The sequence below is a fragment of the Gossypium hirsutum genome, chromosome A05 (genome assembly GCF_007990345.1).
Source record: "Gossypium hirsutum isolate 1008001.06 chromosome A05, Gossypium_hirsutum_v2.1, whole genome shotgun sequence".
Lineage (NCBI taxonomy): Eukaryota > Viridiplantae > Streptophyta > Magnoliopsida > Malvales > Malvaceae > Gossypium > Gossypium hirsutum.
The window spans coordinates 40,795,150-40,810,748 of NC_053428.1; the positions used below are offsets into that span (position 1 = coordinate 40,795,150).

Genomic DNA, 15,599 nt, shown 5'->3' on the forward strand with positions numbered 1-15,599 from the left:
TAGTTTAAGACGCTTCATCCTTGCCTTCATCATGGTTTTAAAAGGAATGTCTTTCTTAGAGCTAGAATCTGTAATGGTTTAGGACTTATTAGACGAGTCATGTGGATTATCTTCAAGAATCTTTCTCTACTTGCTTGGCTTTGTAATCACATGGGCCTTTCCATTGTCAATCTTCTTGGAGACAGCAAGATTGGCAATCTCACTTGCCATAACTGAGCATGCCCTTATCCTGTGAGCCTATGCATGGTCTGAAGAAGTGGGCATTTCACCAATGATCTCAACATCAACATTAGAGGCACCTTTCTTGGCATCTTCTTCGCTGGTAAAGACATGTTCTTTCTGTTGGAAAATTTCAATTAAGAAAATGAGTTTCAGTTACAGCAGAAGTTTAAAATTTTGAAAATCAAGCCCGTTTGTGATATTTATAATAATAAACATTTTCTTGAAAAGTACTTGTGTTTTGTGCTAGAAGGATCTATAGTGTTCCCAACTTTCAACCAAACGATCTTCTTTGCTGTCCTCGTACCCCAAATTGTGTCGAGTGTGGGCTCGAAGAACAAAAACCAAACACAAAACCGAAAGCGATGTATTACTTTCAGTAGGAAAATGATTCTCTTAATAGAAATCGATAGAAATTATTATTCCTAGAAAATAGAATTTATTTAAAGAAAATAAGTTTCTACTAGTTTTTGGCAGAATAACAATATATGAAACTCATGTGTAAAACTTACGTCAATAACTTTACTAATTCCATCTATTATAAGGAGAGATAGATGAATCCTAGTAATAAGTATAACAAAAATAATATTTATTAATAGAAAAACATTCTCCAAGTCTAACTAGAAGAAGGGAAACAACACACCCTGTTAAATTTCTCTAGGGTTGCCACCTCTCACGTGTAATGTGGGCAGATTTGGCCTCCCATGTATTGGGTCAAATTATATGTGATTCTTAGACTTTTGGCCCAACACTTTATATTTTAATCCAACCCAATATTTGTTTTCTATTACCAAAATAAATATTATTTATTTATTTATTTGTTTAAGTTAACTAAATTAATGTCCTAGTTAAATAATTTTATCAACCCAATTCTAATTTTGTTAAAGTCATGATGACTTAACCATGAAACAATTTATAAAGAAGTATATTTAATTTTCATATTCAATAGATTCATAATGACTAATTAATTTAATTTCATTTTTGAACTTCAATTATTTAATTAAAATTAAATAATAATTTGAAAACCTTAAATTAATTCTCAAGTCATTTCCATACTCAGTGAGAAAATAAATTTATTTGTGAATGCAACCCATTCTTTAACTTCATCATTTCCATTCGTTTTTGTTTATTTGATTTTACGTTCAATTCATTTTTGGTTTCAATGAGCTAGCGGAAGGATCGATTGAATATATGTAATTTAGGCTTAAATAATTTAAATTTAAGTTCCAACTTTTCACCTAGTAATTATAAATTTATTTAGGACCTCTTTGGATGGACGTTTACCTCCAGTGCAGTGCATTTAGCTTTCTTTTTGTCTTACGTTACAGTATAACTACAATATCTAACTCACCTCCACCATTGTTTCTGCACTAACTGCAGGTAAACGCACTGCCCATCAAAAGGGGCCTTTAGTCATGAAGTCGTTCCACAATAGTATTGTGACTGAGCTCTCCCTAATTACATATCGTTATAATCAGTGCTCATCCAATGACCTTGTTATAAATATGTTACCCTAATAGGAGGATATCATTAATCTCTTTGGGATAAATCTGTTCCTCCAATATGATCCTATTTTATCTTATAGTAAACATTACATCTTTCTTCATGAAAAGCCAATTTTTATCAAATAGTAATTAAGTCATTTATTACAAAGACAAATGACTCGTGGCCACATTTACTTTTCATTTATCATGTAATGCCGATGAGTAACACCCTATACTCGGTTTAGTCACCTGACCTAAGCTATAAGGTGTTACAACTGTTTCACATCAATATCATTCAATAATTTGTCATAAATAATCAACCACAATAAAACATTGTTAACACAAGTAATATATGTTATACAATTGAAACTAGGATATAATCGAGCTTACGAAGCTCTTAAACCAAATCGAAACAAATTAGGACTAATTTGAAACTTATGTGAAAAGATAGGTAAAAAGTGAAAACATGGGTCACATGATTGTGTGACTAGGCCGTATGACAAGGTTGAGGCCGTGTAGTACTATCACACAGTCGTGTTCCCAAACTTTGTAATAAATTGATGCTGTGAAATCTTAGGTCACATGGCCGTGTAACAAACTGTGGCCATGTGGATCAACATGCACCTAAATTTAATAGACCACATGGCCGAGCCTTGCACCCATGTATGGCAAATGGCTATGTGGCAGGCTGTGTCACAGACCGTGTGCATTTAAACATGCCTGCTAAACCAAGCAATCACACCTATGATCACTTATGCCACAATACATGCAATACAAACTATTTAACTTATTCAAATGCACCATGAACCTATTAAAATATATCAAATAACACATAAGAAACATCCAACCTAAGTGACTAGCCAATATACCATTATTGGCACTATAATTCAGGCATAGACATTAACCATTCAAGCATAAACGTATCTAACATTTCATGTGTCTACAATCATTAAATCAACATCATTTTCCATACCCACACTTATCAAACAAAGTTCACCAATTACCCAAATACATAAGCAAAAATTCATAAACAACTTAACATGATAAGCACCAAATATACTTATACCAACCTAAGTCAAAAGCTATCAAACAACCATTATATCTTGCATCAATTCACTTAATTTTAATCAGAATGGCACAAAATATGACAAAAATACTTATATACATCCATCATAATAATCTTATTTGCATGCCACTTATAACTGGTCCAAAATAAGTAAATAGCTACCAAAAGAATTGACAAATAGTTTGATTACCAAAAATAATCCAATCGGTAGCTCGTATCTGACAATCTACAAGGAAGAAAATGAAACGAGGTAAGCTTACTTAAAGCTTAGTAAGTTCGTATACTTAAACATCACATACCTATTATTTAAAGCATAGTAATTGAAACTAACATACAAGTTAATATTCCTTGCCATGTTTCATTTTTCCATACCATACCAAATGGTTAGTTATGAACAAAAACATTATCAGCTTGGAGATACCATAATGTATATATCATTCACATTCAACCCATGATTTACATTTTATATCATAAGAATCCATTTCCTTTCAATTTATTAACCTTTTTTCCCAGAGAACTATAGTAAATTAACTTTGGATACACGAGAAATAATGCTCACACAAGCTGACTATCATGACATTAACCATTAGTCGATATTGCTTACACAAGCTATCAAAAATCTGTAGCAAATGCTAGATTCTAGCCATTGGTATGGTATCCACCACCAGTACATAGTACCTGATAATTATAACACTGGCACAAAGTGCCTGATAACTGTAACACTAGCACAAAGTACCTAATAACTGTAATCACCGGCACATAGTGTCTCATAAACCCTAATGACATGTCATTTGTATCCTAGTCATTCACTAAGGTCACATGGGCTTTAACTCGTATATCATAATATTTCCATATTTATAACATTATACTATGTTCAACTTGATCATATACATTTCATATGATTATACATTTCAGTTCATACATATACATTTGTCATACTTTATAAATCAATCCTTCATTTCCATTTTCATTACTTACCTCAATACATCATGTCAAATATATATACACGTATGTAATTCAAATTTAAATAATCAATAACCAAAATAAATCTAATACGGATTTACCTAAATGAAACAACAACACATCACACAGAGGACTATTCGATGACTTTTCCTTTTTTTTACGGTTATTGATCGATTGATCCGTTTCTTGATACATATAATAGTTTAACTCAATTAACCAATTCAAACACCTTAAAATATCTAAATTCATGTATTTGACAAAATTTTAAATTAATACCCTAAACTTTTACCTTTTATTTAATTTAGTCCATAAAATCAAAACTTAAACATTTATCACAATTAAGGCCAATTTATGTTAGCCGAATTCTTCTTAACTCTTTTACCGCTTACAATTAATGAATTTTCAAAAGAATTTCACCCTAAATTTATTATTTTAACATATTAGTCCTTAAACTTAAAACTAATCAAATTTACTTTAGAAAATAGTCCTATTTATCAACCAAGCTTATAAACATATCATTTAACTTCAAAAACATAAAAAAATCATTAACGGTAAAAATCAAAACCTTTATAAGTTTTATAAATTAGTCCCCGGGTTAGCTAGATTAAGTTATAATGATCTCAAAAACATAATAATACTAAAAACGGATTAAAAATTCTTACCATGCAAAGAAACCTATATTGGTCGATTATCCCCTAATGCTTTAATGGTGAAGTCTATTTTAAAAGGTAAAAGTGAAGAAGATGATAACTTTTACTTGTTTAGTTTTTTTATTTAATTATTTAATTACCATTTTACCCTTTAGTTTTAATTAAAATTCTTCTATTAACCTACCATGACCGCCCACTATAATGTAAATAGGTCTAATTTCAACATAAAACCTTCCAAACATGATTTTATAACCATTAAACACATATAAACTAATAATGATTAACTTTTGCAACTTTTACAATTTAGTCATTTTTCCTTAATTGACTATCCAAACATTAAAATTATTAAACCAAAATTTACTACAATAATCTAATAACATTGTAACTATTAAATAGATAATATTTACTGACCCACTGGTTGGAATTGCGGTTCCAAAACCACTATTTTAGACACCACTGAAAAATAGGATATTACACGATGAGAGGATATCATTAACCCATTATTTGAGCTTTGAAGTCCACTACTGTGAATGATGCGACATATTGCAGAGTATACCCAATACACCAACTTTCAGTTCCTTATTTATTTGAACTTAGGCTTTTACTTACATTAAAGTATATGAGTCACACATATATAGTCCATCATCTACTCAAGATTAAGATATGCCACACTATGAACATCACAAGTGAATAAATCAATAAACAGATCTAGGACTTATTCTACTTGGGTCCTACCTAATGTACTGCCAATCCAGTCAGTCATATCTAGTCTCTATCTTTTGGGAGTCATCTACTTCGATACTCAAGACAAAGCATCTCCCTAACTAAACTTAATAGACGTCATATTAGTCTTTCAATTGATTTGCTTATTTCTGATTAGGTTAAAGACATGCTTAGGTTCATCTAATAATACAAGTTGTCTTTCTGTATTACGATCTAACCACGTAATACCGTTTAGTATTAGTTAAACATTAGATAACCAGTTAGCCAAAATTTGCTTCCATTTTGATTTGCATGCAAAAACATTGAAGATAATATACAAAAGGTATTAATGTAATTAATGTATATTATTAAACCAATTTTTTCAAAAAGTAAAAGTGTATATAGATGAAAATACTACACTTAGGGCAAACATATCCAACATTTTCTTAATGGCTTCTTTAATCTTTTCTTTTTTAGCCACAAGTTTTTAAATTTTTTTGTAAACTCATTAGTCTCCAGAAGGTTTTCTGGGGAAAACGGTTCGACAATAGAGACAACCATATTGGATAGAGTACTATCAATGATAGAAACCCATTTTCCTTGAGTAATAATTGCTTGCATTGGAGAATCAATCCTTTAATCAGGAACATTAGTATGTTCTGAGACTGATGGATTGTTGAGCAAGACATCTATTTTTATTGTTGCTTCTAAGATTGCTTGTGAAAGATTGTTTATCTATGTTTCTAAGGTAGTTGTAGTCCCTTCATCTACATTTTTTGGTGAGGTTGGACTAGATGGTTTTGAAGGGTATTAGGTATAATCGGCACCGTCACAGTCTAAGTTACATCAAGTTGGGATTTGCTCAAGGCAGTGGGCACTTCCCATTTGCCGCCATCCATAGTTTGAAGTTGAGGGTTTCATGTGCCACTCATTAGTTGATCATTATTAAGATTGTTGGAGCTTTTCATATTCTTCAGCAGAGGTAAAATAGTCTGTTTTCGATAAAATCGGTATAGTGGTTTCGGGACCACAAATTCGAGTCTGAAAAGAAAATTTTTTAATATTTTTTATGGTCTACAGTACGATAATAATTTCATATGAAAATTTTGTAAAGAAATTTTACCGATTACATGTTTAATTTGATAAAGGAACAAATTGCATAAAGTGCAAAAGTTGAGTTCTAATAGATAAAGGGATTAAATAGTTATAGAACTTTAAATTGGAAGTCCTTATATGGTAAATAGACCATTAAAAATTTTTAGTGATTAAGAATGATATTCGTCCATGGAAAATAAAATAAAGAAAAGGACTAAATTGGAAAGTAAAATAATAAAAGATGATAAATGATAAAATAATGAAAATATAATCATTTATATCATATTTCCCAAATTAAAAGTATGGAAACCCTAGCCATTGAAGCTTAAGCTGAAGCCAACTTATTTTGCTTGATTAGGTAAGAATTCTTGCCTCGTTTTTAATGATTTTTATATTTCAGAGACCGTAATAGCTTAATCTAGCTATTTTGGGGATTAATTTTCAAAGTTATCAAGGTACTAGGGTTTTTCCATGGAAGAACATACATGAATTATGAAGTTTTATGGTAGAAAATGAAAGGTTGTTGATAGATAAAAAAACTTTTGTAAAGTGAATTTTTATGAAATTAAAGATTTAAGGACTAAATTGAAAAGATGTGAAATCCATGGAAAAATTTAAAATTTTATTAAATAAATGGGCTGTAAATGTTATATATAAAATTTTGCTAGGCTTGAAATAAGGATTAAATTGCATGAATTTTATTTTCCAAGCCTAGGGACGAAATTGTCATTAATTAAAAGTAAATAGGCAAAATGGTAAATTTGCATAAGATGTGAATTGGACTGAATTGAGCATAAATTGTATTAAACTAATGTTAAATTTACTCGTAAAGATCTAGATAAACCAAATTCAGAGTTAGAACGAGGAAAAGCGAAAGTGTTGGATTAGTAGATTTTACATACTCGAACATTTGTCAAGGTAAGTTCGTTTAACTAAATTGTATAATTATATGTTTGAATTGAATGTTGTGTATGTGTATTGTATAATTGACATGTATGAAATTGATCACATATCCGAAAATACCCGAAAAATTTAAAGTCCTGTTTGAATAAATGAAATTTGATGGATACTGGGTTTCTGAATTAGTTGTGGTTCTGCATATGATGCGGACACACCATAGCTCTTACGAGTATCTCGTTATAAGCCCTATCGAGCTTCGCTTTACATGATTCCTGTGAGCATCCTGATCGGTATTAATCTTGTATGTGTTGTGGACATACAATAGGTTTTTATGAGCGTCCTATTATATAGTTCTTCGTGAGCTTTTCGATTAAAGGCTCTTTGTGAGCTTCCCGATATGGCTCGCTTGAACTTCCTGATATATGGCTATCCAGAGCTTCCCATTAATGGCTCTTCGGAGCTACCTGTTATTGGCTCGCATGAGCTTCCTGATTTAGGCTCTTATGAGCTTCCTGTTATAGCCCGAATAAGCTTCCTGTTACATGGCTCACTTGAGCTTCCCATTAAATGGCTCGAAAGAGTGTTTTTTGATTATATGCTCTAATGAGCACTCCTAAATATGAATTTACAGATTATAATTTTACACCTCGAGTGTACTACATGTGTATCTATCAATATTTCAAATAAATCCAACGGGCAAAATCCTGACATGAGAAAATATGAGCATGAAATGAATTATTATATGTATCTGCTTGAAATACATGAAAATGATGATACATGATATATGGAAGTATGAGATGATGATATATGAACATGGAATTTGTTTGATGAATATGTTCATCTATAATTATAGATTTGTACACCTCGAGTGTACTTCCTGTATTTCCATCAATACTTCAATTGATTTAATGGGCAAAATCCTGATATGAAATAATCTGAACTTGAGACGAATTATTATGAAAATGTACTTGAAATACATGGATATGATTTGTATATGTTATATGAATTCATGATGTGGAAAGTATATGTATATGTAAAAATGTTGATTTAGGTGGAAGACAAATTGGGTAAGAAATGCGGCTTGGAAAATAGCCTATTTTCATCCACACGGGCAGAGATACGGGCGTGTGTCTCAGCCTGTGAGACACACGGCCTAGTACATGGGCGTGGGATCTAGCCTTATGTCCCCTGCATCTTAAAAATTGAGAAACATAATGCTTAGAATTGATCACACGGCCTGCCACACGGGCATGTGATTTGACTATGTGACCTCTGCACCTTAATTTCACAACATACGGCCTAGCACACGGGCGTTTGGCTTGGCCGTGTGACCTAAGTTAGAGAGTTACACGAGTATGGTCACGAGCTGGGACACAGTCGTGTGCCTCACATTGAATACCCACACGGCCTAAGGCACGGGCGTGTCTTTTGGCCGTGTGGCTGACCACACGGGCGTGTGTCCCCTGCACCTAGGCAAAATTTTAATATTTTCTAAAAAAATTTCTGAGCACCAAGTTTAGTCCCGATCTGATTCTAATGTATATTTTGGGCCTCGAAGGCTCATATAAGGGACATTATAACTGATATGAAATGAATGCTATAAGGCATGAATTTATCTATTTATCTGATTTGTAAATTCTGGTAATGCTCCGTAACCTTGTTCCGATGACAGATACGTGTTAGGGGTGTTACAAGAGGTGGTCTTAGTACGAGCCATAGGTAATCCCCTCATTAGTTGATCATTATTGAGATTGTTAGAGCTTTTCATATTCTTCAGTAGAGGTGATCTTAGTACGAGCCATAGGTAATGAGCAAAACATGTTTCTTGTGGCAAAAGTTAAGGTTGGGTAAAGAATCAAGAACTTATCAACTGGGAGATTGGTACAAATTTCAAGGAGTTTAAGGAAGGTAAAAATCAATAGTACACATCCTAGATTGATATGCTTGAGTATTTATAGGAGGCAAAAAGTTGTCACTTCCTAATTAATAGACATTCCCTCCAGATATGGGAGAGAGAAAATCTCTAAAGTATTTTCCCCCAAAAAAATTGGAGCTAAAATAATATTTTAATAGCCTTTAAAATTTTCACAAATAAATAATAACAAAATTATCACAAAATATACCAAAACGATGTCAAGAATCATCGTATGGATGCCTTCCATAATTGCCAATGCTTTCAAGCTCAACATATCCTAACAAAGGTTCTCAAACTCTCAAACATATTAGACTCCAATGCTTTGGTGAACAAATTAGCTAACAGACCTTAAGTGGTCACATACCTCAACTCAACAAACTCATTCTCAAATAAAATGGTGTCTGATATCAATGTGCTTGGTTCTTGAATGTTGCACAAGATTTTTTTGAAATGTTTATGGCATTAATGTTGTCATAATAAGTCATGAAAATAGGAAAATCAAACCCAAAGTCCTTTAACATTTATCTCATCCATAATAATTGAGCATTGCATCTGCTAACAATAATGTACTTTGCTTATATTGTAGAGAGTGAGATCAAACCTTGATTTTTGATGTACCAAGACACTGGGTTGCTTCCCAAGTAAAAACATCCACCAGATGTGCTTTCACGATCATCTATATTCATAGCTCAGTTAGCATCATTGTACCCTGTTAAGAACATTACACTATCTTTAGTAAACCAAATGCTAAGATTAGATGCACCATGAATGTACCTAATGATTCGTTTGATTGCTTTGATATAAGGTTCCCTTGGATTGGACTGGTATCTTGCATACATTCCAACACTAAAGTACATAACAAAATAATTAGTCGTGAGATAAGAAGACTGCCAATCATACTTCTATATGTGGTTCGGGAAGTGGGCACTCCCTCAACATATACGCACAAATTCTCTTTTGTAGACATAGGTTTCTTACCTGGTGACTTGAAAAAAGTGCTAACCAATAAGCTAAGTAATAGCAGAAGTGGCTACGGAAGTGGGCACTTCTCTAAGCACTATGAAAACACAAAGTAAACAGGGGAAAACAAAGGTTTGTTTGCTCAATTCGATTTCTTTATGTCAATGGAGCCTAGCTCAATGAGAAGTAACCACTATCTTCAAACACTTACAACCAATGAACCTAAATTCATCATACCTTAGTGATAATTTCCTCACTCTTGTACATTTGAAGATTAGAACTCTCACAATTAAATTCCCCATAAGAACATAGCTTGTAAAACCACGACACAAATGTTTTGCAATCAAATGTAATCTAAAAAAATAATGTTCCTTACTTGAATAGATAAAGTGCTCTTCAAAAAATTTAGTACATAAACCTATACAAGCCTCTCAATTATATAGGTTTTTTTGATATTTGCTAACATGATGAAGATCTTTCACAATTCCTATTAAACAACAATGAAACTAGTTGAATACAATATAATAGTAACAAACAAGGTAAATAAGGACTATTGGTAGCTAAGTCTTCAACTTTCCAATTTGATCCAACTTCCTTGATCCAAGAAATTAGATAGACTCGATCTAATAAAAAATGATTCTCCAAGTGAGATGATCTTCATTAATAGGCTAAATATAAACCAAAATATTAGTTTAGCCCAAATATCTGATTCAATAATTTTCAATCACCTAAATAGGGAAAGTTGCTTGTATGTCGTAGTGGTTAAGAAAGCGGGCACTTCCTCAAGCACATCTTAATCATTTTATATTTTTCAACAAGGAGGATGAACACGCTTCAGCATGCTCAAACCAACATCTTCCTGCACTGGCAATTATGCCAATGCCAACCGTGATAAGACTCAATCAATCCGTGCCATAGTTTTTTAATTATAGAAATGAGAATGTATATTTGTTTGATATTTTAAAAAATAAGCTTAAGTCACAAAATGGTACCTTAAGTATACCTATTTTCCCAAATTGATACTTAAACTATTTTTTTTGGTCACAAGTGGTACCTAAACTATACTTTGTTACCCAAAATGACATTTAAACTATATTCCGTTACCCAAATTACCACAACCGCTAAAAAAACTTTTAGCCAATCATCTTGTGGCACGTGACAATTTTTAACTAAAAATCACCCAAAAGTTAAATATTAATTGCTTAAGCTTTTTTTAAAAAAAAACATATAAACATATTCATCTTTTTTTGTTATTCACTCAAGAACTCCGTTGACAAAAATTCAATATCTTATAAAAAAAACTCATGGGTTTTGAATCGAGGTGAGGAAGGAATTGAAATTGAAGTTTAAAAAAAGAAAAAAAGCTCAACGAAATCTAGTTTTTGTCGCTAAAAACTAGGTTTGGATGAGTTCTTAATTTTTTTGTCACCAAAATTCTTGGGTAAACAATAAAAGATATGAATATATATATATATATAACTTTTTGAAGGAAATAATATTTTAACTTTTTGTTGGATTTTTTTTAGTTAAAAATTGTTGTGTCATAAAGTAATTGACTAAGATTTTTTTTTGACGTTTGGGATAATTTGTGTAATAAAATGTAGTTTTTTTTGGTAGAAAAAAAATTACAATTCAGAAATCAAACATTTAGAAAACTCAATACATTATCCTGGTCTAATAACCGCAATCCTGGTTCCCTATCTCTCCTGAGCTTAACTATCTTATCTGTAGTTCCATTCTCTTCTCTTGGGATATGTTGAAGATTCCAGTGACTTAGCAGCTTTAATAGCAAAAGGATTCTCATAATTAAGGCAGAATTAGAGCCTTTCCGAACTCCTTCATGAATGAGGTTAACTGCTTCAAGATTGTCTGTTCGGATAAGAACTTTCTGAAAGCCACGATTAAGGGCAATTTACAACCCATCTAGAATACCCCATAGTTCTGAATCAATAACTTCACACATTCCCAAATACCTCGTATATCTAATTATCCCAGTTCCCTTCTGATCCCGCAGAAGCCCTCCAGCTGCAGCAAACATATCTTCATATTTGACCGATCCATCAGTGTACAAATAAACCCAACCATCCAAAGAGTCAAGAATCAAATCCGACCATGAGGGTTTAGTGCCTTTTGATCTGGATACTAAAACATACTGTTTCGCCCAACATAAGGAGGTTTTGATAACCTCACCAGTACTCTAAGAAAGACCTTGAAATATACATAGGTTTCGGCCTTTCCACAGTCGCCAAATGACAATCCCGAATAGACAAGGCCAAATGACTCCACTTACTAGCTTCACTGCTTGTTGATTTCGTAAGTTAAGCTCCATCCACTCATGAAGAGATCCTGCAAAAAAAAAATAGATTACTTACCTGTAGGGACTATTTGCATCCATACCTCCCCTGCTGTTGTGCAATCTTGAAGTACATGAAGGATATTCTCATAATTGTGGCCACAAGTGCCACAAGCAGTGTTAGTGTTAGACCCTAGTCCTCTTCGTATTCTTTCAACATTGGTGAGTAAAAGGAGTTTAATAAAATGTAGTTTAGATGCCACTTGTGAGAAAAAAATTAGTGAAAGAATGAGTATAATTTAAGTACCATTTTATTATTTAAATAAGAAAAGACAATTTCTTAATTTCGGTTGTGAGAGTTTAAAAATATATACATTATATAATAATCCAAATAACAATAAGGATTTAGAAACACTTAACAACTTTTTAATTTCACTGGTAATGACTTGAAAGTATGAAGATTGTGTCTCATAAACAAAATATTTTAATTGTAAAATTTTCAATTCAAAACAAACAATACGAGTTTCCGCTTAAAATAATCATTCTATAACCAGTTCACCTTTTAAGAGATTAGAAAAAGTAGAAATCAAAATTTTTTAAGATTTGAAGTGAATATCATTGAAAGAATTTTATTTAAATACTATCTTGATTTTAACAGAATTAATCTCAAACTATAAAATAGATATAAACAGTTGTATTATATATATATATATAAAAGAGAAGAGGAAGGGCATGTTCAAACATATTGTCTCATGTCAAATTTGGAACATATCAGCATCCCACTTTATCAATTTTTAATCAATTTTTGAGGAACTACCCCTAAAAACTTTGGCATCCTAATCAGTGTACATTCACAGCACCTTTTTGCTTTTACTTCCGATTCTTACATAAGCTGCCATGGTTTTCATGGATGATTCAAAAATCAGATCGAAGTCTGAATAGGTGATGACTTTATTATAATTAGGTTAAACTCATTTTAGAAAAAAAATTAAATAATGAATGCATACTTTTAGTATTAAATAAATATTATGATTTTTGAAATCTTTGGTCTTAGTACTACCATGAATTTTTTTAAAATTATTTTAGCTTAAATAATAGTTTTTTCTAAATTTATTTTAGTTTATATCTAGTTATCATTTTGATTGTGCATTATAATATTGATTTTAGTTATAGTTATTTGGGTGCATTGATTTATAATTGCAATTATAATTATATTTATAGCCTCTTAAAAAACTTGAATAAAATTTTTTTAAAAAAAAACTAAAATTTGATTTCTTTTATCTATTTTAATTTAGTAATATTTATGTACTAAAATTTTAATTTCCAATCCGTTTTACCGGATAATCCAATCCGATAACAGGATTTTGAGAACTACTAATCTACAATTGGAAGTCAGACCTCCACTAATTTCTTTAATGGAAAATTTAACTTGGTGGGATGCCAAAAGTTGGTTAATAGTTTAATGTTGATTTTGCATCTTTTCTGTGGATTATAAGCTTTAGCCGATGGAATTTAAAGTCAAGAAAATTACATATAAATTAAACAAACATAGCTCTTGGCCTCAAATGTTGATTTGATTTGGTGGATGGAATTCATGGCTCTAAATTAAAGCATAGTAATTAAAATGTTAATGTGATACACTGTCACACATGGATTACCCATCTAATTGTGTGTCTTAATTATCATGGATATTAATTTAGCAGTGTTTTATAAAATTTGATAATACTGTACGTGTTATGTAATTGCTTCAATTACAATGCTGCTTTGGGTTTTATGTTATATGGACTTTGTTTAAATTTATTTTATATAAATCAAAACATATTTTAATTATTAATTTCATCATATTTGTAATGTTAATTTTAATTATAATTATTTGAATACGTATATTTGTAACTATGGATATATTTGTAATTATATTTAATTTCTAAAAAAATTATTAGTCTAATAAGTGATATGTGATTAGATAAATTACAATGCGAAAACAATAAACTCAATTACGTCACTGGTCACTACACAAATCGTAAAACTATGGACTGTCTTCCAAGCTTCTGTTTTTTTAGTTTTTTTGCCGGCTATTGCTGAAGTAGTGCATCATCACGTGGTGGAGCAATATAAGCTAAAAGAGGAACCTAGCCAACCAAAACGCTTATATATGTGGTCCACATTACATGCAAGTAAATTTGGCTTTTGAAATGCTTTCAATAATTTAAGCCTCGAATGTAGCGGTGTTAGTCAAACAAAACACCGCTCTATGTGTTTGTTAAATTTCTACATTTAGTAAAACTTAAAATAAGAGTAAGTTATCGTTCAACAATTTGAAATTCCTCATTTAAGTTATCCTTCCGTTAAATTTGTTGATCAACATCAACCTGAGCTGTTTAAAGTTATTATTCTTTAAATACATCATTTTTGTCCTAATTATTAGTAAATTTGTTTTAGTCACCCAATTAAAAGAAGTTACAAAAATGATCAACGATATTATTGATATATAACGTTTTATCCATTTGTGCATAGAGGTATTCATGGGCCAAACAATTCACGCAACTCGGTTAACTTTACCCAATTTAGGCTGATTTTGGAATTAAAATTTTTAAACTTATGCTAGCCCAACCCAACCTATATTGTAGAGAGCCTATGAAATCATCAATCTGTAAGCTATCAATATCCTTAGCTTCCTTATTGCAGTTACCTCAACCTTGTTGAACGCATTGGCCATAGCACAAAAAAGTGTTTCTAGATCAGGTATAGCAACACCTATCGACATCTCCGCATTAGGCACTTTAGGGTTGCTCTCATACCTTCTCCAACAATCTAAGGTAAAGGTACATAACTCTCGACCTCCTCATCTACTCCATGATGAGAATCAGAAGACATTTTCAATCTATTCACAAGTAAGATGGAAACAACATTAGTCTCAATGCAATTAGAAAATCGCAGTTCAAATTCCTAACTGGCATGTACACTAGATTCTTTATCTATTCATATTTAATTAGAACTTAGGGTTAGCTAAGCCTAGGCTCTGATATGACTAAATGTAACACCCTTTTACCTAGCCTGAAGACCCAATTGGGCAAAGAGAATCACATTAGTTGTCGAACCAATTGGGCAAAGAGAATCACATTAGTTGTCGAAATGATGACAGTCACTCTATATTTTGACTTTTCATATTCAAATATGACTTCATAACAATCAAACAACATTTCAAGCATCTATAAAATCATTAAAAATAAAAACAAGTCTAAAGTGGGTTGAAACTGTTATTCGAAAGCCCAATTAAGAAAAAAAACTATCCAAGTATCAATACCAGATCATGGGTATCGATCCTTTGACTAGAATTTAAATAACTTTAGGT

At 31.6% G+C, this 15,599-nt stretch overlaps 1 protein-coding gene across 1 annotated transcript; it reads right to left on the reverse strand.

Annotated features, from left to right (window-relative positions):
- Positions 1-237: 237 nt before the first annotated feature.
- Positions 238-15,011, reverse strand: LOC107961040 (uncharacterized). The gene is made up of 4 exons (XM_041111963.1): positions 14,937-15,011; positions 11,909-12,106; positions 11,618-11,842; positions 238-339 (listed from the first exon to the last, which is right to left on the reverse strand). The coding sequence occupies exons 1-4, from the start codon at positions 15,009-15,011 to the stop codon at positions 238-240; spliced, it is 600 nt and encodes a 199-aa protein (XP_040967897.1).
- Positions 15,012-15,599: the final 588 nt, after the last annotated feature.

Bases quoted from the DNA above. Each gene is read 5' to 3' on its own strand.
- LOC107961040 (XM_041111963.1), bottom strand. From the start codon at position 15,011: ATGTCGATAGGTGTTGCTATACCTGATCTAGAAACACTTTTTTGTGCT. The intron at 11,843-11,908 runs GTTATTGATTCA...CGTGGCTTTCAG, and splicing joins GGTATTTGGGAATGTGTGAA to AAAGTTCTTATCCGAACAGA. The intron at 340-11,617 runs GTATTGAGTTTT...ATTTTCCAACAG, and splicing joins GGTTATTAGACCAGGATAAT to AAAGAACATGTCTTTACCAG.